The following is a 23,281-nucleotide window of genomic DNA, read 5'->3' on the forward strand; positions in this document are numbered from 1 at the left end:
GGGAGGACTGTACTCCTACACAGCAGATTTTCCCTGTGTTGTGGTATTCATGCAGCAAAGAGCTGTACTTCTGAAGGGTTTCTTGTTTAAGCTCTTTCATGCTTCTTGCCTTAGAGACTTCTTTTAGACTTGTAGCCAAGAGGAGGTCAGGAAGTGCTCCGTGCTGCAGCTTCTTTTTCTGTATATGTTTCTATGTGGTTCTCCACAGATCCGTGGAACACATTCCCCTCCATCTCTCTCCCTTTCAGAATAGTTTATATTTCATTATTTGCAGATGGAAAAATGACAATTTGACAAACAGAGGAGGATCTTTTTATTTAAATCATCATCCTCTTTCAGGCTCCCATGTAATGTAGCACTGCAAAACTGAGAATGCTATAATCAATCAGATTTTATTTGTCCGGTGCAGGAAAAAGGTAATTCTGTTCACATTGCTATGTGAGATTATTTTTAGCTGTCAGTTCTGCTGATGGAATATGCCCATCTTCATGACTTTCAGATTTAGCCAAATGACTGATGCATTTACTGATGCATTTACTGCCTTTGATTTTAGGGCACTGAGTTTGGCTTTTAAAAGTCTGCATTTTCATCTCTTTGGTACTTATTTTTCATTGCAAAGCACACAAAGTAACAACCAGGGATAAATGAAATCTTGAAAAAACCACTAGGAATTCAGCAGCCCGAACCACCCCATCTAGCCCAAGACACACAAGTTCCTTTCCCCACTTGTGTTTATTTTTTCCTACCATGATTTACAGCCAAAACACACTAACTGTGCTTGCTCTTCATACCCCAGTCACAAAACCAGGAAAGACTCTTGAACCAAGCAGCACTGTTAGGTCTTTGTCTCTTGCAGTTTCAGATTCAGTTAATTGTGAACACAAAGTTAATAAGGCTTCACAAAGTGGTGGAATTTGAGGGCAATGTCCTGCCCTCTATTTGTGCTGTTTTTCTCGTGCTTCTTCCCCTGTTATTAAATATCAGCGTGGTAGGGAAAATGAAGCTCTGAGAGGCGCCATTAACCAGAACTGTTTCAAAGTCTGTCAGTGGCAGATGTAAAACCAAGTGGTGGGGAAGGATAAATTGAGGACAGGGATGAGCCTGCCTTGGAGCGGCTCAGGGTACCAGAGGTGCCCCAGCTGACATTGCCCAGCCATCCCTCTGTTCTTGGGTCTCTCCTTCCACTGGGACTGGTCTGCCCACGTGCAAGGACAATACTTCCTCTTTCTTCCCTATGAGTGTGGCACCGCTGGAGTGCTCTCCTACTCAACTGACTGTTCTTCCTCTGCCTATAGCCAGCCTGTCCTGTAACTCTGTAATCAAGAGCTGAATTTAAATTTGATAGCTGCATCATGGCTGTGGGGTTGGCAGAGCTGAGCTTATGGGCTGTTAATTAAAGAGGATATTCTGCTGCTTTTCTGTACTACTGGCCCTTCACTGATTCACTGCTGTGTTTTCTGTTTGTGTCCACAGCAGGAGATGTAGTGCACCCAGGTCTCTTGCAGTTTCCCAGTTTTGTGGCATAATGGCTGGGCTCTGACGTGACTTGTGTTTGTGAAAGCCAGCAGTAACTTCAGAGCAGCACATGCTGTCATGAGGCTGTATTAAAAGCCAGGAACAAACCCATAAACTTTGCTGTACCCTATGTTATTTGAATAGGTGTTTTTTCAGAAATTGATGTCATGGAATCAAAACAAAATGCTTCATTTTTGTCTGCGTTTTGCTCTGAATCATGGTTGTTACTTCAGTATAACAGAGTTCTGCTGTTATCTTCCACCTTCTCCCTCCAAAAATCAACCCATAAAAAACCTGTCTGGATTTTAGCCACCTGGTTATAGTTAGTTTCTTATTTTAAAATAGCTTTCAAAATAGATCAGATATTACACCGTTAAAAACAATTTTCCCTGTAGGTATTGAATATCAGACAGGGCTTGTAGTAATAACTGATAGGTATCTAGAATAATCTTCAGTACGGACTGAGACTACAAAGATCTGTCAATCACTGCGTTTAACTTTAAACACAGATGATTTGAATTCATGTTAGCAGCATGAGGAAGTAAAAAAGATGGAATGGTGCTGTCAGAGAAAAGATGATAGGATTACCTCTGCTGTTAGCCTTTCCTGCTACTTGTTTGAGATACTAAATCAAGGTGAAGTTTATGAAAAAGGTTATAGCGGTGGTTTCTAACTCTTCATTCCTGCTGGGATTTTCCTATTATAAATCTGCTGTCAGAAATAAGTGCTTTACTTGTGGCTTAATTTTATGCAGGCACAAACACCTTGGTTCAACACATTTTGCCAGAGACAGTCTTGACTGTCTTAATGCAACAGAGTCCTCATTAACAGGACTTGTGAAAAAGGAAAATGCACACATGCTCTTTTGTCGTTGGTCATTCATGAGCAGTCCGATGAAAACTGAAATAAAACATAAATCCTGAAGTGGTGTGGAGCTGGTGTGGAGACATGAATCTTTGAATCGCACAGCTTATGTGAATTATCCATCTCGAAGAACATTACACTCCACCTTTTGAATGAATTTTCATTTATGTGGTGGAAAGCTCACAGTTTCTATTTGTTCTGCTCTGGCTGCTGAATTTAGCATTACCCCTGGTGTCTAACCCCAAAGCAAACACCTCTGTTGTGCTGATTTTTCCTTTTTTTATCCAGCTGTATAACAGTATAGCGACTAAGACAATAGTTTCAGAGGAACTTATCATACTCTCACAGGCAGTTCTCCTTTTGCCATGCAAGGGCCATAGGTACAGATTTGTGCTTGGTTGTACTTTGCTGGCTTCTGTAATGCATTTGTCCCCTTCATTTGGAGCTCTGCATGCAAAAAAAAAAAAGGCAAGATCAGCCCTCAGAAAGTGATAAATGCCCATTTGTACATTCCCTCCTAATTTTGGGAAGCTCTGGTGTACTGGGCTGTGTTTCATATGTGCTCTGTGTATATTTGTCAACTGTGTCAGTCATCGTCTTCTCAGGAAGATGTGAATTTTGCTTTGAGCCACTTAGTACTGGAAGTTTGTCCCATCTAGAAGAAATGATTAACCTCAAGTTGTAGGAGAGGGAATCTCAGATCAGAGGAGAAGAGGCTCATCACAGTAATGTGTTCCCAGTGTGTGCTTCTGAATTGCTCTAATAGCTGATCTAAAAAACCTAGCTCAGCTAAGACTTCATCACTTAGGTAGCAGCAGAATTAGAGCTGGGAATCCCTTGTTCATGCAGTGTTGTGAAATGTGACATTTCAAATTAGAATTTTGTTTCAGTTTGAAGGAGTATTCTCAAACTCCACGTTATGTAAAATTTTGCCTTATTTTCCAATCTGGTCAGTAGCAGTATGTTTTAACAAAAATGCTACCTTTTATTTTGATTTCTTCATCTCATGTTTTAAAATAAGCTAAAAGTACAAAGTGAGAAGTGCTTTAATGGAAAACCCCCAACATTTCATTCAGAAACTGTCAAAATACGCCATTTTGATACTTTTAGCACTGTCTCTTCAGCTTACTTTTTTTTAATCTCTCCCCTTCCATGAAGATGGTGGCTATATTTTGCAAAAGACTAAGATTTTGTGAAGCTGCACCTTTTTGATGGCTGCAGCATTTCTGCGTTTTACGATCAGCTCTAGATAGAATAGTCAACTGATGAATTACAATGTGCTTTAAATTATCTCTGCCAAATGCTTCACTTGCGGTGAATTCATTGGCATGTATGCACATTGTGTTTCCTCAGATGAGGATGACAACCTCATTGCAGACTGGCTTGTGGCATCCCCACTTAACACATGTAAACTTTGCAGCTGTGAGTTGTCTTACAGCTGAAGGGACGTAGGAGCTGAATCCAGCTTCTTCTTTCTTTTGTGTTTTTTTCTATTAAAAAAAAAAGTGTATGCAGAGAAGTCTCTCTAAGTGAAAGAGTGAAAGGCTATGAGGTAGTATAGCCCAGTTTATTGTACGTAATTTATGGTTTGCATTTTGGGTAGTCCTGTGTGGTGGCGGGAGGTGGACTTGGTAGTCCTTCTGGGTCACTTCCAATTCAGGATGTTCTGTGATTATCTCCATTTTCATGTGGTTCTCTTTACTTAACACCCTTGTCTGTAGCTGAGTGCTTCTGCAAGCTGTCTTTACACTGTTTGGAGAGAAAAGGGAGTATTTTACCTTAGAGACAGCCTGTTGTATGGCGCTTCAACAAACCCATTTTCTGAAGTCTGAAAAATAAAAAGTAGCCACATAAATGATTTTCCTGGTGAATCAGAACTGTAAAGTGGAGACAAGTAAGCAAATTGCAGTGCCCAGCTGCAGTTTCATCTTGCCCTCATCCCAAGTGCAGATGCAGTCTGCCTGCTCAGTTCTGATAAACCTGAACGCCACACAGAAAAGCATCACTGACCCTCCAAGCTGAGATGGGTTTTCTAACCATAGCAATCTGGGACTTGTGGGGGTTGAGAGCTGTTTTTTGCATTTTTTCAATAAGCATCTTAAGACCCAAGTTCTCTGAAGACCTTGAAGCATTCACTTGGGAATCCAGATCAGAGGGAATTTCTATGTCAAACAGGTATCTGCAGGTGGGAATGGCTCTCTGCACACATCACCCACATAACTGCAAGTAGGGAATTTTTGATGTCTGGCTCGGGAAAATCGATGCCATGGAGGCTGGAGGGAGGCTAGGAGGAAGGATGAGGCCTTCCTCTGTGGGGGCTGGAGGCTTTGAAGCGTGACCCTCACCAGAAAGAGGGCTGGGAACAGCCAGAGCCACTCTGCCATGCTGCAGAGAGGAGAGGGGGAACTAAGGGCTGGGAGCAGGGCGCAGCACGCCCAAGGAGGCTGGCTGTGTGGTGAGCAGCTGCTCTGACTGAGGGAGGCCCGGCAGCCTCTACAGCAACCCTGATCGCCCCAGGGAGGCAGTGTCTGGCTAGGAGCTGGGAGACCAGTTTATTCCGCCATCTGCAGCTGTTTCAGGAGTGGCTTTGGGCACCCTGGTTTCCTTGCTGCTGAAAGGTGTTGCCTGCTGACATCCCTTGGTATCCCTGAAACTGAGATAGCAGGGGAGGGAGCCTGTGTGCGCTTCTGTGCACACAGAAGGGGTGAAATTAAAACATGGCAAGTTCAAAACTGTCAGAGGGAATTCCTTTTTCACACAGGCTGATGCAAATCAGGGCTAACACCAGGGACTAAGGTGAAGTGGCATCAGTGGGAAACCGAATTAAGCGGAGTCCACTTGGTGCCTGTTGTAATAATCACACAAATCATTGTGCCTTCACCCAGCCGCTCTTCTGTAGTTTAACTTTTTAATAAAATGATTTTTGCCTGCCTTTTTAAAGACAAATGTTGGAATGAACCTTTGCTCATGTAAAATGCATTTGCTGTATGACTAATGGTTATTTTTAAAGTGCTGAGCAAAGGGTATGCATGTGTGTGTCAGGGAGACAAAGAGGGAGTTTTTGTGTATTTGCTGTGGTAATTGTTTATGAATACAGTTGTTTTTTCCAATTATCCTTGTAATACATCAGCATTCTTGTCTCCAGTTCTCTCTGTTGAGGTTTGTGTATAAATGCAGAGATTTGTGCTCTCAGATGTTTTAGTTACAGGAGAAAATGCTACACTTTAAGCACTGATTTTTATTTGTAAAGTGCCATAGAAAAGAGAAAGCAAGAGAGATGTGTGGAAAAGTTGAAGTTATGCAAACAACTATGTTGCCATACAGCTAATTTTAGGGTATTAGACCAAAATGTTACCTCATATCCAAAAAAATAAAGGGAGAATCTCTTATAGGCCTACCCTGTTTAAGAGCCCATACCAATGCCTAGGGGAGAAGTTAAGCTCAGCGCCAGCTGGAGAATTTGACCTAACTTGTACAAGTGTGGCCTCACTGACTAAGACAGAATATGGAAGCAGAGAATTAATTTACTTCACAGTGGCAAGATTTTATAATCCTGCTCAAGCAGAAGCATGATGGAAAGTAGGAGAGAGAACTCATGGAGTCTGTGAAGTCCTAGCCTCTGCGTCAGCAGTAAAAATCTCATAGGCTTCACTTGGTCTGCCATGTAGTTAAGGTTTTAAGCATGTAGTGTCCAGCTGAGGCAGCAGTCTTCTGTGACTGACCTCCAAATCAGGCACCGTGCGAATGCCAGATACATCATCTGTGCGTGTGTGTTTGTGTAGTATGAAAGCGGCTTTTGTTTTACAATTGCTGCTCGTGCCATAGGTTGCGGGGACTGGTTTTCATTAACGTACTTAGGCTTTTGTGATTTAACACTATTACATGATCTGAGGATTTGAAAATGACTTGAGCAGGCCCAGACCTCAAGATCTGCCACGTGTTTGGGTACCCTTCTCCAGGGCAGGAGTCCCTTTGTGCTGATGGCATGGCACGATTTCTGCCAGCAGCAGCCTGAGGAATAAACAACCTCTTACAGGTTTCAGAGGTTGTGAAAAACCCACATGATGTAGCAAATCCCTCTTCATCCACACAAATGAACTGTCCCTATTGCTTTTTTTCCTAATGGATAATGCTATTGGAGCAATACTCCAGCAGGATATTTTAAATTTATGCTATTTGGTTTGGGACCTAGTGGTCTGTAAATGCTGCTTCTGCTGTTCTACCATTATTTCATGTTGGCATTTTTATTTGAAGTCCCAACCATGGCCAAGAAAAGGAAACTTCTGTACTTTTCTTTTTGTGATATGACTTCCAACTGGAATATTTTCAAGCACAATAGAATTGAACACGAGCTTTGGGGAGGGAGGAAGAGGAGAAAAGGGAATCGAAGAGATGATGACTCCAATGGTGCTCTCTGCAGTTTAGCTCTCTGGGGACTGAAAAATGCTTTCAATCAGTGTGATGTTGCAACAGTCCAGAAGAAGAGAGAAAAATCCATCTGGTCTAGACCGACCAGAAACTAAAAACAAGGGACACTTTGAATTCTGAGACTCTCACCACAACTGAAAACTGTGAGCAGGCCAAGTAACTGGAAAATCAGTTTCTTGGTTTAGAAAAATGCTTCCCTGAAGAATCAGAGGCAGCTTTCCATTTTAGTTAGAAAAGAAATGATTACGTTCTGAAGCATTGATTCTAATACTTGAGCCAGTGTGAAGGCTTGCCATCAGAGCTGTGAAGAGATTTGGATAGTTTAATATCAAGATTTGTGAAACGCTACCATAAAAAAAAAAAAAAAAAAAAAAAAGTGATGATTCCTTGCCATTTGGCTGTGATAGTCTATCATTTGTCAGAAAATGGAAAAATAAGATCTGTCTTTGCAATGTACCCAATAGATGTCTGACTGCAAACCCAAGTTGGGAAGAGGCATAGGAGCTGGAGCTGAGTGGTGAAACCCTAGATCAGGAGATGGTTATGAGAAATCTTATATGAGGAGACCTGAGAATTCCCCAACTAGGAGTAATTGAATGCAGTAATTGTTAAGGAGAGCTTCAAAAAGAAAGGTTGAGTAAGAACTACTTATGGAGTACTTGTTTTAAGAGGGAAGTGTAGTAAATTTCAGGACAAATTTTTAAGTGGCAACCATACAGACATAGCCTATGCTGTAGGCAAAATAAATTTTCTGAGCTAAATTACTCCTCTCAGTCTGTCAGGCTACGATGTTTGTTTTCTATGTGAAATACATATTTCCTTCATTGCACTGGTACAAGAACAGCTGGAGCCTGAGAGGAGGACTCTAGGGAACTGGCTGTAATGCCTAGTAGTATCACCTGCTCGTTATGGGACAGTGGCTGAACCTTTGCAGAGAGTGGCACTGCAGAACAAGGGATGGAATCAGAAAACCCTTTGGGGATGTGGCAGACTGATACATGAGTAGAATTTCATTTTGCAAGGAGCAATAATACTTACAGTTTTTTCTCTTAGTCCTGCACTTTTAAAACTGGTGTATTATGACTAGTGTGCTAACCATAGAAGATGTTAGGCTGAATGTCTTAATTCCAGAGAAAAAAGTGTCTTCCAATCTTCTGCATTACAGTGATATGTAAATGCCCAACATTATGTATAATATATATTTTGTGGTTAAATTTTGATACAGTATTATCTTCAAGGAGATTCAGTCACTATACTTGAATCTGGTAAAAGAATTATTACTCATACAGCCTGTATTTCATCAATATGCGGAGCTTGTCTTTTTCAAAAGAAGTAATATACCACAACAAGATGAAAGAAGATAATCAAGGGAGTTGGAAGATGCTCACCAGTCCATTCTTATAGTGCTGTGACTTATTCTTGCTCTTGCAGAACTGTGATCAAAAAGGATACAGGTAGACCTTTTTTTTTTTTTTTTTCCAGAGAATTAATGAATAGTAGAGATGGAACCCAAAGGAGGAATGTCACATGCTTCTACTCAAGTCCTTTAGGTGTTATGACAGTATGGTAGTTCCAGACATACATTCATCTGGTCTTGTCCTTTCTTCTAAAGTTCTCTTTTCATATGGCAGATATAATGCCAATAAAAAACCACAACTGCCTGTCCTAGTTCATAAGGACAAGATAATATGTTGGGAGTGTGTCACATTAGGGACAGGGAATTCTGGAAAATAGACCTGGAGCTTTTTAGTGTTCTTTTTATGCAGTTAGGGGTCTTTCTGGAAACTTGGCAGAGATACCTTGCATGTGTGTGATTTTTCATGCATTGTGCTTGCAAGCTCAGACTTGCATGAAATTCTAATTGGAAATTTGTTGCATGTTGCACGGAGCTTAGGCTAAGATCTCTTCACCTCTGTTTTTTCAGTATTTGTCAGTAAGTAATCATCCTTGCTTTGGCTAACTGAAATACATTTTAGAAGGTAGCTGCCTATTGCCAAAAAGAGCCTGCATGCAAGAATATTTCCATCTGGGATGACTAACATGTGCCCAGTGTACGTCCAGTCTCACATCCCACTTTGCAAACAAAATTCACTGATGAATTAATTCTCTTCGTGCTTCAAAGGGCAGTCAAAAGATGAAAGTGAAAAACTGGACGTGTTTCAAAAAATTACATTATATGAAAATAGGCCATTCAGCCAGATTGCAAATCATAGATTTTCAAAAACGTGAAATGTCAAGCAGTCCTATTTTTAAAAAGTATGTGTTTCCTTTCTTGTTGCATATTTTGCTAGTGGTGGAAAGTATGTAGTCAGTGAGGAAAGATAGTGTTTCAACTTCTTCTCAGGATAATGCTGACAACATTCAACTCGTTTGATCTGGGCTTATGTCAGTGTAAACATGATGCATTTGTCCTTGCTCAGTTTGTAATTCTTTCATATCAGAAGCAGCAAAATGAATTGGAACAGCTGTAAATATAAAAGTGATGCAACAGTTTCTAGCATTTCACAGTTGCAAAGTCAAGTCTGCTTCTTGTGAAGACACTTGATTTTATTGAATGTTTCATTTTCACAACTGAGCCTTCTCACGCACTGAGGGAATACTGATGCTGATATAAAACCCCATATAATGACCTGCTGACTTCTTGTATATCTGTGACTTAGGCAATAAAATATATTATTGTGGTGCTAATTTAATTGCTATTTTGAAGATTTGCCTTTAATAAAAGTCTTCTTTGTAAAAACAGAGCCTCTAGTCTAATTCAGTATAGCTGTCAATACTTAGGACAATAAATAGAAGCTGCCACTTCTTAACTAGTCTCAGAGGTGCAGATCTGAGGAGATATAAGTCCTCATCCCAAGAAGAATGCACAGCATGCTTCTTGCTGTTTAAGTGGTGGCACAGTAATTACCAAAGTAGATGCTTGTAATTACATAAATTCTCTCTCAAAAAAGGCTGTTTAGTAAACTATTTGAGTAGAACCTGTGCTAACTGCCTAAAAGTGGTAATCCAAAATTCAGACAAGCAACCAAGATAAAATGTTCACCCAAGTAAAACAGTATTCATCTCAAGAATTAAACACATAAGCCAATATCATATGAAGTCTTCTTAGATGTAACTACTGTATTCTAGCTTGCCCAGAACGTGCCCAGTATGTTTTTATAAGCTGTAAAAATAAATACAGTGATTTAAAGCACTGGAAAGCCCAAGTAGTGATAAATCCAGCTCTGTATAAATGTGAGGCATGACTTCCTAAGATATCTGTGCTCTCTGTGAACATGTGGCCCAATTCAGCAGATCTGAGCTTTTCCCCTGCAGGTGCCAGTGAGTTAGCCACATGTTTGCAGGGCTTCTCCCTCCTTTTTCTGGAATAGCAAAATGGTGATCCATCCTTGCAGGGGCCAAGCAAAAGGTCAGACTCACTGGAGCTAGGCAGCATTTGAAAACTAGTAGTTTATATGCAGATTAAACAAAACCAGGGTTGTAGAGGGAGGTCATACTTTTTTATTAGAGTAGCTTCTACAGTTGTGAAAAAAGGCAAGCTTTTAGACACATGAGACCACCTTCTGGCCTGGAGCAGAAGCAAGAATGTTCAAAGCTAAGAACAAGCTGAGAACAATTGCTCTGCATTTACTTCATTATGTTAAACAAAGCACTGTTAGGACTAATTGGCCAGCTCCTATTGCCCAGAGAGTCATCAGGCTCCGAGTTAGGAAGAAACGGTATTTGGTCCAGCAGTGTTGGTCTATATTAATTCCACATATGGCTCCACCAGTTTCAGCAGACAAACGTTTTGTTTAATGTAAGCACTTAGTGATCATTTCGATTGAGAAATGGTTTATTTACAGTAAAAGGCAGGGTTGCCTCAGTGGGCAGGACTCCAAGCTGAAACTCTGAAGTCAGCCCTCCTTCTCCACCCAGCTGTTGGACTACTGAGCAATCTACAGAGAGAGTGGGTCTATGTGTCAGCATGGTAAATGATCGTCAGCGTGGTAAATGGGGATAATAAAACTGACCTCCTTGCAAAGTCCTTTGAGATCTACAAAGAAGTGTTACACAGCAGCCATACACTTCTTCATTACTAGCTCCTTTTCATGTGGTTCCTTTAATAGACATTTGGGTTCTGATTTAGATCATCTGAACAGAGTGTAGCACTACTGGTCTCAGTAACGACTCTGTTTGCCAAATACAACTGGGAGACTCTTACTACTGCTATGTAAGCTGTTGAAAAATTGTTTCTCTGAACTTCCCCACGTCAGATATGCTCTTACATAGGGAAGGGCTATTTGTATTCAGGAACTACAGAGCTGTCTTCATCTCCCTGCAGAATTTCTACTGTGGCATATGCAGGCTAACTGGCCTCTGTGGAAACAACTAAGGATATAGATGCTCACAGACTCTTCAGTAAATGTACGCTTACTGTTATCTTATTTAAGTAAAATGCAGGAAAATGAATGCCAAAGCATTTCCCATTCTGTATTGTATATGAATGTGCACAGTCAATTGCACATATGCATAACTATCCTTATGTACAGTGGTAAATGTATGTACTATGAACATGTACAAGCATGCATACATCAACATTAAATAGTGAATTATATATAAAAAAAGCTATGGAAAATAAATATTCAGGTTGCAAAGCCAAGTAACATCGGATATTCTAGAAGTCAGGTTTCCTGGGCATCCTTAGTTAGCCCTTTTGAATGTCTGTGATGACGCAGTTTTAATTACATGACAACACGCGGGGTTTTTTTCCTTAAGAGATTCCTGTTTCTGCCAGTCAATGGGAAGTCAGTTTTTTAACCCTTCTAGTTTTTGTTTTCTTCCACGTGGTATTCTGGCCTCAGATCTCAAGTCCAAATATTGCACTGAACACAGAAAACACTGATTGCCTTCCAACCTTTATTTCTCTGGTGCAGCCTTCACAATATTACCATAGTCACGCAAAAGTGCTGAAGCACAGAGAGAAGGGGCAAAAATGTCAGAATGACAACAATTAGTCAAAACTGAAAGTGAGAGATCTGGAAGCTTTTGCATGCATAGCATTTCCATAGCACTTTCCTCTCAAAGCATGGGCCCACTTGACTTCAGCTTCCCTTCATTTCAGACCCCATGTGTCTCTTGTGAGCACCCAGAAAATGAAGCCAAGCACTCAAGAGGGAGGAAATTCCAGAATGATGTCATCATGCCTACACATGGGGAGCGGAGGAAGCTAATCGTGCCCAGGCAATCCAAATTCTGGCATTTGCTAGCATTTTAGCATTTGGCTCACAACCATATCATTCTTTTAGCTGAATTTTTCTTTTGTGTATGTATATGTTTCTCTGTAAATAAATAAGGACATCTGATCTGTATCAAACCTGCTATAAGCTCTTGCACTGCCTTCCCTGTAAAACTAATATGTTGACGTGTGTGCTCTTGGACAAAAAGGCATGGCATGTGTTGTAATAACCTTTGGTTCTTCTTCCTGCTGCAATTAGATCTAGGGAAATCTAGGGAAACTTGGTTTTAATTGTTCCCAGAAGGGGAAGGAAGGGAAGTAAAGAAGATCTACCTTAATAGGTGCCGAAGTATCAGTACAGCCCCTGCTCCAGCTGTGCCATAGCGTTCAGTCCTCTGCTTTAGAAGCAGGAACAGCTACGGGCAGGCAAACAATTTGGCACACAAAATCAGGAAGGTCAAGGACTTCTAGGGGGCAGGGATGTATTTGCTTCATTACAGTCTGAAAACTTGCTACAATATCTCATGTTTCACATTTATGACATTGTCCCTACACATTAGCAAATTACAAGGCAAGCATTGAAAAGTGTAGCATGTTGCCTTAAAAATCACAAGATTTTCAGAGAAGTATTGGGCTGGTTTTTTTTCTGTTTGCTTTCTGCATGTTTTCTCAAACCATTCACCTTTTGAAACTTCCCTGTGCAAGCAGACAGGTTGGAAACAGGTTAAAAATGGAAGCTAAAATCCATATATAAACAACTAGCTCCAAGAGCTGGTGCTCTAGGGAATGAAAACTTGTAAAGCAAGACTCACAAAACTCCTGTGGGAGTTGGCTTCATTAGGTATCTACCATAAGTGTGTCTGTGTGCATACATCTGTACACTGTTCTGATCCTATCTGTGTGCATGCGTACCTGAGGTTAGCGCAGTATTCGCTTCCTGCTCTGCTGGTCACTGCTCTCTCTTCTCACACTTCCCATCTGTTCTTTGTAACTGGGAATGTCTCTGTCCTCTGTGTATCCCCATCCCTGCCAGGCTGAGAACAGAGGGACCTTTTTACCCTTCTGTTGTGTACACCTGGTGAGATACGCTCTGACTCTCTGCTGGTGCTGTGGGATGCTAGCTGCCTTTCAGACAGCAGGCAGAGCAGTGTATGTGCTCTGCTGACTTAAATGCCCTGGCTTACTCAGTAAAAGCTCTTTCAAGGAATATATAGGGTACCTAGGGAAACGTGATTGCCAAACGAGGCATCAAAGTGAGCACTGTAGTGAGCATTGTGTACACGTTGTACCTATTCCCCCCTTTTCTCTGAGCTTTCCGTCTTTTCGTCACTGGCGGTAGGGGGAGTGATGGCAGATCTTATGCCAAGATTTCATCATTTTCTGAAAAGGGAAAAGCATACTACCCATGCTGAGACACTTCCTTGGCTTTGTGGCTAAGTCATGCTCTGAAGCTGAGATGTCAGCTAGCAACCAGCACTCTGTAGACTTTGGGGAGAAGTCCTAGGGTAGGCAAAGTGATGGAAATAGAGTGGTGCCTATTATGTTATTGAAAACAAAATACAGCTGTGTGTTACTGTTGGCTGAATGCAATCTGTCAGCACCAACATCCCTCTGAGAAGTTGGGGCTGATAATAGCCAGCCTGCTCAGGAAAAGGTGCCAGTAGCTGAGCAGCTTGAGGAGCATGACATATTGTCCCTCGCTGCTGCCAGGCCCGCTGTTAATGCACTGGTGTTAGAGTAGTGAGTGGGCCTGGAGAAAGCCATGTCCTGATGGGCCATATGATGACAGATGGATTGCTCAGGAAGCCCCAAAGGACCTACCGTAGTTTTGCTGATGACTGAATGCCTCAGGCCAGGAAAACGTTCTGTCGCACAACGGACCCATCCAGAGCATCAGTGCTTATTGTGTCTTGATGGTACGTTTTTGCTTCAGAACCCCTCCAGAATGATCCTTGCACAGCCCACAGACTTGTCTGTCCTAACTGTTAATTACTGTAACTCTGGCTTTTAGGATCACCTCTGTTTTCAGTGTTATTAGTTCACTGCATCCAGAAGGCTGTGTTTGTACCCTCTGGTGAGTGTGCACGGGCTGGATGCAGGCCCCAGGGTCTGGGGAGTGAATCACATTGCTCTAGTTGGGAAGAAGTAAGGAGGTCTAGGTCTGTCTTTCCAGCTCTACTGCATTATGTTTTTGTTTGGGCAGTCAGAACTGTTGTAACTTCAGACAGGCATAAAGAAAGGAGTGGTTTGCCCTTCTGAATAAAATGAGAACATGTGAATGTGGGGAGAGAGGGAAAGGGAGAGAGACATTTGCATAGGTCAGGAAAGGTCATTAAAACATCTGGCAGTACTAACTGACATGTGTCAAATTTTAGTGTTCATTAAATTCATATTAATGCAAGAACGGCTCTTAAGCCGTAAATGCTGCTTTTGGTTGCTGTGTTCCCCTCACTGACGGTGATGACTTTTCAGAACTGTGCCATGCTTATTTGCTTACTAGTGGCATCTGACCCGAGGTCAGATTTCTATTTAACCCCTTCCTGTAGGTCAAAAGATAAATTAATCTGCTGAGAATTGAATTGGAAATGAGGTGTCTGGATAGCAGGTGTCCCAGCTTTGGAATAGCTGCCAGGCTGAAACATGTTTGCATCTGTTCTCATGCCATCCAAGAAGTCATCTCTGAGGTCAAGGATATATTCAGATGACATCTGAGATGGCAAGTTGCCACAGGGAGCAGAAGTGGCAGGTGCCCTGCGTTAGCAGATTATCTTGCAGTCTGGGGGAATGCTCTTGAGAGGGACACTTTGAGTATAAAAGTAAAGAGTTTCACTTATTGTGCACTTTGCTTTACCTGTATTTACTAATAGATAATGATTGTAAAAAAGATAGATATGTTATTTCCCTTTCCCATGAAGTGGAGAATCTCACAATTCCTTTTCACTGTGTTTTTTAGAGGATGAAGATGATGAAGAAATGGTGGAGCCAAAAGCACAGGATGACTTGGAGACGGAAAATCAAGACCAGAAGCAGGAAACTAAAGAAGGTACTTCATCAAACAAAAACAATTATGTTACAATTTTAAAGGACTTGATCTCACAAGTAGTTATTCCACAAGTACTTATAGAGAACAATGCAAGAAAGAAATGGTCACAAGTTCTATTGATTCAGAACTACATTAATGGCATAAAAGCAAAAAACTGTATACCAGTGACCCAACGTAGGACTTCTGCTGTTCAGAAGAAGCAACATGTCTTCGTAATTTGGAAACCAAAGTAGAGATTTTTGGATTCCAGGACTGGTGCTTACTTGTCCTCTGGTTTAAATAGCCTACTTAAGTGAAAGATTTAAAAAGTGAATGCCGGGCATTCCAGAAGCTCCAGAGAGTTGGTTGATCTTCAAAGGTACTTAGAGCTCGTAACTATCAGTGTGCTTGAGAGGGGCAAAAGTAACAGGGACAGGAATCTTGCAGCAGAAAACCATTTCAATGGAAAATGTAGACTGTCAAAGTGTTTTGTGGGGGTTTCCCTAGGGAACTTAAGGTCAAAACTGAGGCCAGGCAGTCCCAGGTCTTCAATTTCTTTGGATTGAGACATTCTCCATTGTTACAAGGGACAGAAATTCAGGTTACAGCTTCTTTCTTGTACAAGCTTGTGTCAAAGTGGTTTTTGTCAGCACTGGACACACTAGATGTTCCAGGTGCCTCCCATTTACTTTGACCCATTCTAGCTTTCCTAATTAGGAGAAGGATGTGAAGTTTCTTTGGTCTTCCTCATCTGGGAATTTACTAGAGTATTGACTGTTTTGTGTGGAATTTGGGAAAAGAACTGAAATATCAGGAAATTCAGTATGAGAGGAAATGAGTTTCTTGTCCAACATTTCTTAGCTCTTTATTGCCAGTTTTGCTCATTGTACTGTTTACCTTCTTGAAAGGTAACTTACTTCCTCAGGTAGGGCCTAAGTCACCTCATGCTGTGGTGATCATTATCAGGATGATTCTGCGACCTTGGTTTTGTTTTTCACAGGACAGTCTCATTATAGAAAAAATGTGGAGTTAGTTTACAGAGAAGCCCATGAAATCATTGACTGTGTGCCTGTGAATAAGCAGTGGATGCTTCTTTCTCATCCAGGGAAGTCTGGCACGGTTTATGTCAGTGTCAGAAAAACTGGAATCTGTGGATAGTGACTGCCTTTTGCTGTCCACATAAACAGGAGTGAGTTGCAGTCCTAGCCATACTGTTTTGATTATGAATTAATCTTTCTTCTGTCTTAAGAGCATCATGGAAATCATCCACTTCTAAATCCTACAGTGCCCATTGTTCATTTGGTTCTTGTAGAAGTAAGGAGGGAGGAGCTCACTCCTTCCCCTGCACATCCTTCTGCTTCACTCGCTGCTCCCAGCCACCACTGACACAGGCAGAAGAGAGCAGCAGTGACAGCAGGAAGAGGAATCACAGAAGAGTCTGCAGAGACATTAACGAGAGGCACAGCAGTACAGAAAAACTGACTTTTTCCAAAAATTATCTTTCCTCCTAAAGCTGTGGTGGGATCAGCTTACACATGAGTTCTAGCAATCACTGGCCTAGCACAGTATCTCTCTTCCTAATGACAACAGGAAGCCATAAAAGCTGGTATCACTGCTGTTATGCACTGGCCTTTGTTGCTGAATATCCCTGTAGCATTCAGCTAACAATTAATTCCATCCACATTTATTCCACATAATAATAATGCTAGCTGGGGAGAAAGCACAAATTCCTGTATAAAGAAAAGAAGACAGAATCTAAATACGCTGCAGAACTGATTTGTTCTACTTTCTCCTGGGCTTTCAAGCAAGTTTTTTATGTACTTTGCTGACCACACACCATCTCCAACATCTTTTATTTCTTTCAGTCTAGGGGACGTGCTTCCCTTCGTACTTAGCAGATCACAGGAATGGTAGCTGAGCAGGATTAGTTCAGCATCAGTCCCTCAAACACAAACTGCAGAATGCAAAAGCAAGGCACAGCTTGTTTAGCAGAACCGGCTCTGTGAGGTGCTAACAATTCACTGAGTTCAAGGAAGAAGAAAAGATGTTCATTGCCTGATAGAAAGTGAACTTGACCTGCAGTACGTGTCATGACAGAGATTAAATAGTGGCATGCTGATGGCTAGCATTAAATGCTGTGAATCAAATGAAGCAATCATCCCCAGTCGACAGCAAACGGAATCCCGTTTTTAGTGTTTGTTGTAGCTCTCTCCCTTTTGGCTTCAGCCCTTTTGCCAACAAATTCCTGTTTTCCTCTCTGTTGTAATCACCCTTCTCATGTTCTGAGCAACATTCAGAGTTTGAAGCCATCGTTTGTGTTTCATGGAAGTGATTAAAACCATGTTACAAGTCAAACAGGAGTTAAGAACATTTCCTGTCGGTAGTGCGCTCTGTGCGCCTACTCAGAATTAATAGCTTTTCTGCAAATTAGCACATAATGGGTTAAAAGCATGTTTATGTTGGCATTAAGTACTCTGGCTTCTTTTTCTCTGCAAGGCAAGACAATATTTTGCAAACTTTGTAAAGAATCTCTAATAGATATTATAGTGGCGCCATTCACACTGCTATATAGTAGTTAAGGCTGTGTCAGCACTTCCATTATGAATCCTGTTTTTCAGGGATTTATAACCCAGCCGTAAAAATTTGCTCTGGGCTGAAATTTGGTTTCAGCTCAGGGAGCACATTTTTAACAGATTAAAAAAATCAGCATGGCCTTTTTTGAGTTATAGGAGTGTAAAAAAAAAAAAAAAAAAACATGGGAGAGGGAACTGTTCGGAGAGAGAGGCAGACAATTCTTTCATGAACATAACTCAAAAATAGGTCGGTATGAAAAATAATGATTGGATCCAGTCCCTTTCCCCAAGCCAACAGGACAGGAGTGCTCTATTTTTATAATGGTATTTTAAGAGGAAACGTGATTTTTTTTCTCTCTCTCTGTGGTTTATAGGTAGTTCGATTTAATTCTGGAGACATTTATTACACACTTAATTTCTTCATCTTCCCCCTGCACTCCCCAGAGTTGCGCTGCAGGGTTGAGTGGGACAGTGCAGCAGACCCATGAGCAGGGCAGTGACCAGTGCTGGACTTGTCCCTCTGTCACTGCAAGGCACACAAGACACCTGCTCATCTGGCGTGACCCCTCCATTACCCTGGGGGCACAGAGGGCAGAGCAGTAGCCCCACTGGGTTGGGGTGGGAGATGGGGACCTGTCTGGTGGGCTGCTGGAAGCGTATGAAGCCTCGGGACCCCGCCATGTTTCTTCCACGTGGCTGCTGGCTGTCACCCATGTCTCGCGCTGTACTGGGAAGAGCCAAGTGTGGGATACCTGCCGGGGAACTGGGCTGGGCCCTGCCCATTCCCAGCCTCTCCCGACCACATAAACAAGAGCCTGGTCCCAAACTGTGGCATCGGGTGGGATGGGGCTTTCCACCGCCAGAGAGCTCTGGAGCTCCACCTCAGGCGCCTCTTTGTGTCAGGAGAAACCACATGAACAGCAGGACGGGCTGGGTCTTGAAAGTGGGCCTCAACCTGCATTTATCTGAAGCCCTGGATATATCCACAGAAACCAGCATGAAAGGCTGTGAGGGGGGAGGCTGGGATCTGCAGCTTCAAAGACCTGCCGTGCCCTCCCTGGACGTGGGCACAGGGCCGTGTGTCCATGCTGTTCTCATGGTGCAGGTTGTGAAATGGCCCAGCTCTCACCAGCCCTGGCATCAGGAAAGGAGAGGCGGGATAGGCTGGTGGCTTGGTCCTGCAGTCTTATTGGTGTGTGTAATAGGCTGCAATCCCACAGTTTTGCTGCCATCAATCCCACAGCTAGGGCAGGGAATCTATCAGTCCTGGTAGCTCAGCTTGGGTGTGCTCAGAGACACAGACCCTCAAGCCCCTGCAGTGGGAGCAGCCCTGGCCAGCAGAGCTCTGAATTCAAGCCTCCAGACACTGCTTTTCCAGCACTGAAAAATTCCGAAATGTGCTTCAGAATCTCCCATTATACATTCAGCAACTGCACCATGCAGGGACTTGTGTTTTAAACCTAACTCGGATATGGCATCCATCAAACATATATCAAACATATATGGCATATATCAAGCCTAACAGGAAAGTGAGACACCAGAAAAACAGGATGCTCACAGGGAGACAGGGACCAAGAGCTGCAGAGAGCTGGTCAGCTCCTTGCGATTCTCACACCGTACATTTCTGCCATGCTCAGTAGTCAGCACATCTAAAGTTTACATGGATTTAAATGTGCACTGAAAGAAATAATGCAGCTCTTAAACGGGTTTTGCTAACCTCCTTCTGTCTCTCGTTATATCTCTTTGCTCATAACAAGGCTGCTTCCTGCTTTACTGTTTTTATTAGTTCTCCCTTTCTTTCATTCCCTTACTCTTACTGGTCTTATTTTCTTTTTTCTCTTTAATGGTCTTCACTTATTTCACCACGTTTTCATAATTGCTTGCATTGCAGAAGAGTATTCTACTATTGGACTTATTTAAATATGGGTCTTTCTCTGTTTTTTAAATATCTTTTTGATTCCCTCAGGAGAAGACTCAAACTGTGTTTTTTAAATACTTGTGAATTTGATCCTGCACTGTTATCACAACTCTTTATTTACCATTGTCCTGCTACTATCAGATAAGTACAAGACTGGAGCATTTTTTAGCTTACTTCCTAGCAATCTAAGGAAATGCTTTCGTATCAGTTTTTTTTCCAAGTGGGGGGCTTCCTTTTTGGTAGCTTTCATTGCACATCATGCAATGAGCATGTAACTTCCAGCACTGGGGAGCCAAGCATCGTTCTGGGCTTTGTTAGTCGCGGAGGGTTAGATGTGGTTTGTTTGGTTTTTACTCCAGGTAGAGAAGACACTTGATGGAAAATGCTGTATTCTTCCCTAGAATTTCTGGAGACATTGTCACATCACATAGGTCTCTGTAACAAAACAAAACAAGAAATACTTTGATCAGCTACTTAGGTTTCTTGTAGTTTTTCTTGAAGAGAGTCTGTGTCTCTTGAAAGCTGAGATCAAAGTAACCGAAAGCCTCCAGATTGGAAGAGAAATTGAAGAAAATTACATAGATTCTTTTTATTTTATTCAAGGTAATGGACAGACAGGAACAAGGGGAAAATGGAAGCAGCTCTGTAAGATAAATGGTTAGAAAATCTTCATATCTGAAAGAACAAGCTTGTATGGTTTTTTTTGTGTGGTGTTTTTTTTTGTTGTTTTTTTTTTTCTTCTACTCCGTGTATTTACAGTAGTTACAGAAATGTTTTACAGTGGAAAAAGTAAAGATGTTAACATTCTTGCAAGGAGAGATTGCCTCAAATAAAACTTCAGAGACAGACGAATGAAAGAAGAAAATAAGGTTAAAATATGAAGCTTAATATCGCCAGGGGGCATCTGGTGTGTCAGTCGGGTGGATGAGGTAAGCTGATTTATGCCCTACAAACTTTAGCCAAGGTGTTTCTGATGCCGAAGAGGGTTTAATAAATAGACTGCTGGCCTCCCACAGATCGCTGCTAACTGCAAGGGAGATTTTGCTGAGGTAGAACTGCAATCATTTGTGTCTCCATTGCTTGTGAACACCCCACAGCTCCCAAGCTGTTTAGTTTTTGCTTATCTCCTTTCTATTGATTTTTTGTTGTATTTTCTTTGCCATTCCAGGTGGGCAAATGACCGAATAATAAATTTATATCTCCAACCTGTAGAGGCTATTTGACTTAGCGAATAATTTTTAGCATTTGGAGCAGTGTAAAGTGAGTTTTCTAGTTGCGTTTGCAGTTATTTGCTCCCCTTTTATGCCATTTTGCTGCCCTGTCGTGCTTGTTGCCTTTGATTCTCAGAAAGCGATGCTTTAGTGGTGACAGTGGGATACTGCCTCATTACAGGCTTCCTTGCCAGGTAAGTTCCCCTAGTGCCAATTACTGTTTGGTAGTGGATGCTGCAATAGGTCAACCTGTACTTTTTGCTAGTCATTCTCTTTTTTTCATATGCATTGCTTCTGTCTAAAGCACTTAGAAGCAAATAGTGCTCCCCCCTTGGTAATAGTTGCTCTGCTGTGCAGGGGGACCGTGCAGGGGACAGAGATTGTCCCTGGATGTGTGGAGCTCTGCAGGGACCATGAACCTAGTGGCAGGAGGCAGAGGGCCAAGGCCACAGGAGACCACTGGGGCTAAAGTTTCTACCTTCTTATCTGCTTCATCTCCTGAGTGCCAAATTGCTCCTCCACCATTTTGACCGAGATTTTGTCTTTTAGAGCGAAAGCTTTGAGCAGGCTAGCCAAACCTAATTGGGGTGATAACAGCTTCTCCTGAGCACAGAGAGTGCTCTAGAAGCAAATACCCTGCGAACTGGGGAGCTGAGCACTGCACAACTGCTGGCCATGGTGTTTCTCCTGCCTCCTGTGCCTCCAGATCCATCCTTGCCCCTGGGGCTGGCGGTGGAGTTGTATCCAGGCAAACACCTGCAAATGCCTCTTTGGGCAGCTGTCAGCAAAAAACCCAGCATGAGCCACAGGGCATGGGATGGTGAGCAAGGGCTACATCTCTTTCTGTAATTCTGCAGTAAAGCTGTCTGTTTGTGTCTGTAATCATGAATTTGGAACGGTTTTCTGTTAGCATAACTCCTGTGATGCCAAAAGTGCTTTCCAAGCTGTGAATTTGACACAGTTGCAAAGTTGGTTTGGTGTAACTGTACAGATGCTAATGGCATTTTTCAAAATATAAATGATTCTGAAACACGACTAAAATGGTTGTTTCAAATCACATGCTGGCAGAGGCATAACTGACACAAAACTTTGCTATATTATCACTATGACCCTGCTGGTGTAATTGAGAACAGAATTTTGCACCTCAGCAATAACAGCATCCAACTTTCTTTCCTCAAATGCTCACGTTTTAACTGTAATTTACCAACAGGTCATTAAACTGATGGATAAGTGAAACTGGTGCTTCCTGAAATTTTCAGATGAAGGGTCATGCTGGAAATAGCCTTCTGAAACGAAAGAGTTGGCATCTCTGCCAAAAGGAAAGGAGCAGCTCTGTCTTGCAGGGACCAGGCTGTCCTGCCCAAGGCTGCTCCCACCCCTCCCAAGCAGCCCTGGCCAATGCACAGTGCATTTGTTGCTCTGGCTCTTGGGATTGCCTTGAAAGGAATAAATCTGCCTGAGAGAAAATGGAGTTTGGTTGGTCACTTTAGATTTTGCTGCCTCAGAGAGTGTCTTCAGTTATTTACTTCATTGCTTCACAAAAGCCCAAAGACAGAATTTATCAGTGATACCAAGAAGAAATTGGAAGAAGGGAAGGGAGAGATTATGAGAAACCTTTTAATACAAAGAACTGTACTATAAGTTGAGAAGATTATTTTATCTTTGGCTCCTCTGACAGATCCCCTGTTACATAAGTGTTCTGTTTTTCCAAGCTAGGTATTGCCTAAACGTCAGTCAGAGCAATTTCCTGAAATAGGAACACTGCGTTTATTTTATCTGGGGCTTTAAGTATTTTCCATTTCAGAATAATAAATATGTAAGATATAGGATCTCTTCTATGTAAGTGCTACTTTCTGGTAACATACAGGAGCATGTTTAGCTCTACTAAAAAATTCTTAGTCATGATTTTAAGAGTAAAGCTTTGATTTTTGCCCTGATGGTGCTACAGTGATCTTTCATGTCTAAAGAAACTTTGTGAAGACACTGATTCATTTGGAAAGGAGTGAAATGTCATACTCTTAACTACATCTTTTCCTTTTCCAAGCTCCTCCCAGAGAACTGACAGAAGAAGAAAAACAGCAAGTTCTCCATTCAGAAGAATTCCTGATATTTTTTGACCGGACAATACGTGTAATTGAGCGAGCTTTGGCTGAAGATTCAGACATATTCTTTGACTACAGTGGCAGAGACGTAGAAGAGAAAGATGGGTCAGTTTGAGTTTTGCTCGCTTTTGTAAAATAAGCTTATGAAAAGAATACCAATGCCAGGAAGCATTAATTTTGAAACTAAACTAAACTCTTTTATAGTTAAGAAAAGGTTAAAACCTCCCCTTGAATTCTTGGGTCAGTTTATTAGTCTAAATTATTCTGTAAAACAGTTTAATACTTTATTGCTCTGTTTTTTGTTTTTTTTTCTTTTCTCCTTTAAAGTATTACTCAAATTGTTGTTGGTCTTTTTCAGTTTTTGGATGAAAGAATCATTGAACAATAACTGAAACATAGAAATGTATTTGTACACATGGATATGTAGTGT

The 23,281-nt window shown here is 41.8% G+C and overlaps 1 protein-coding gene across 4 annotated transcripts in view; it reads left to right on the plus strand.

Annotated features, from left to right (window-relative positions):
* DYNC1I1 (dynein cytoplasmic 1 intermediate chain 1) overlaps positions 1-23,281 on the plus strand; it is a gene marked incomplete in the record, with an annotated part of 184,853 nt that overhangs the window by 83,878 nt on the left and 77,694 nt on the right. For all 4 annotated transcript variants that reach the window (XM_021388558.1, XM_021388560.1, XM_021388559.1 and 1 more), the window contains 2 exon segments: positions 14,979-15,068; positions 22,794-22,956. In XM_021388558.1, coding sequence (XP_021244233.1) covers positions 14,979-15,068; positions 22,794-22,956 — 253 coding nt within the window.

The sequence above is a fragment of the Numida meleagris genome, chromosome 2 (genome assembly GCF_002078875.1).
Source record: "Numida meleagris isolate 19003 breed g44 Domestic line chromosome 2, NumMel1.0, whole genome shotgun sequence".
NCBI classification, from domain to species: Eukaryota; Metazoa; Chordata; class Aves; order Galliformes; family Numididae; genus Numida; species Numida meleagris.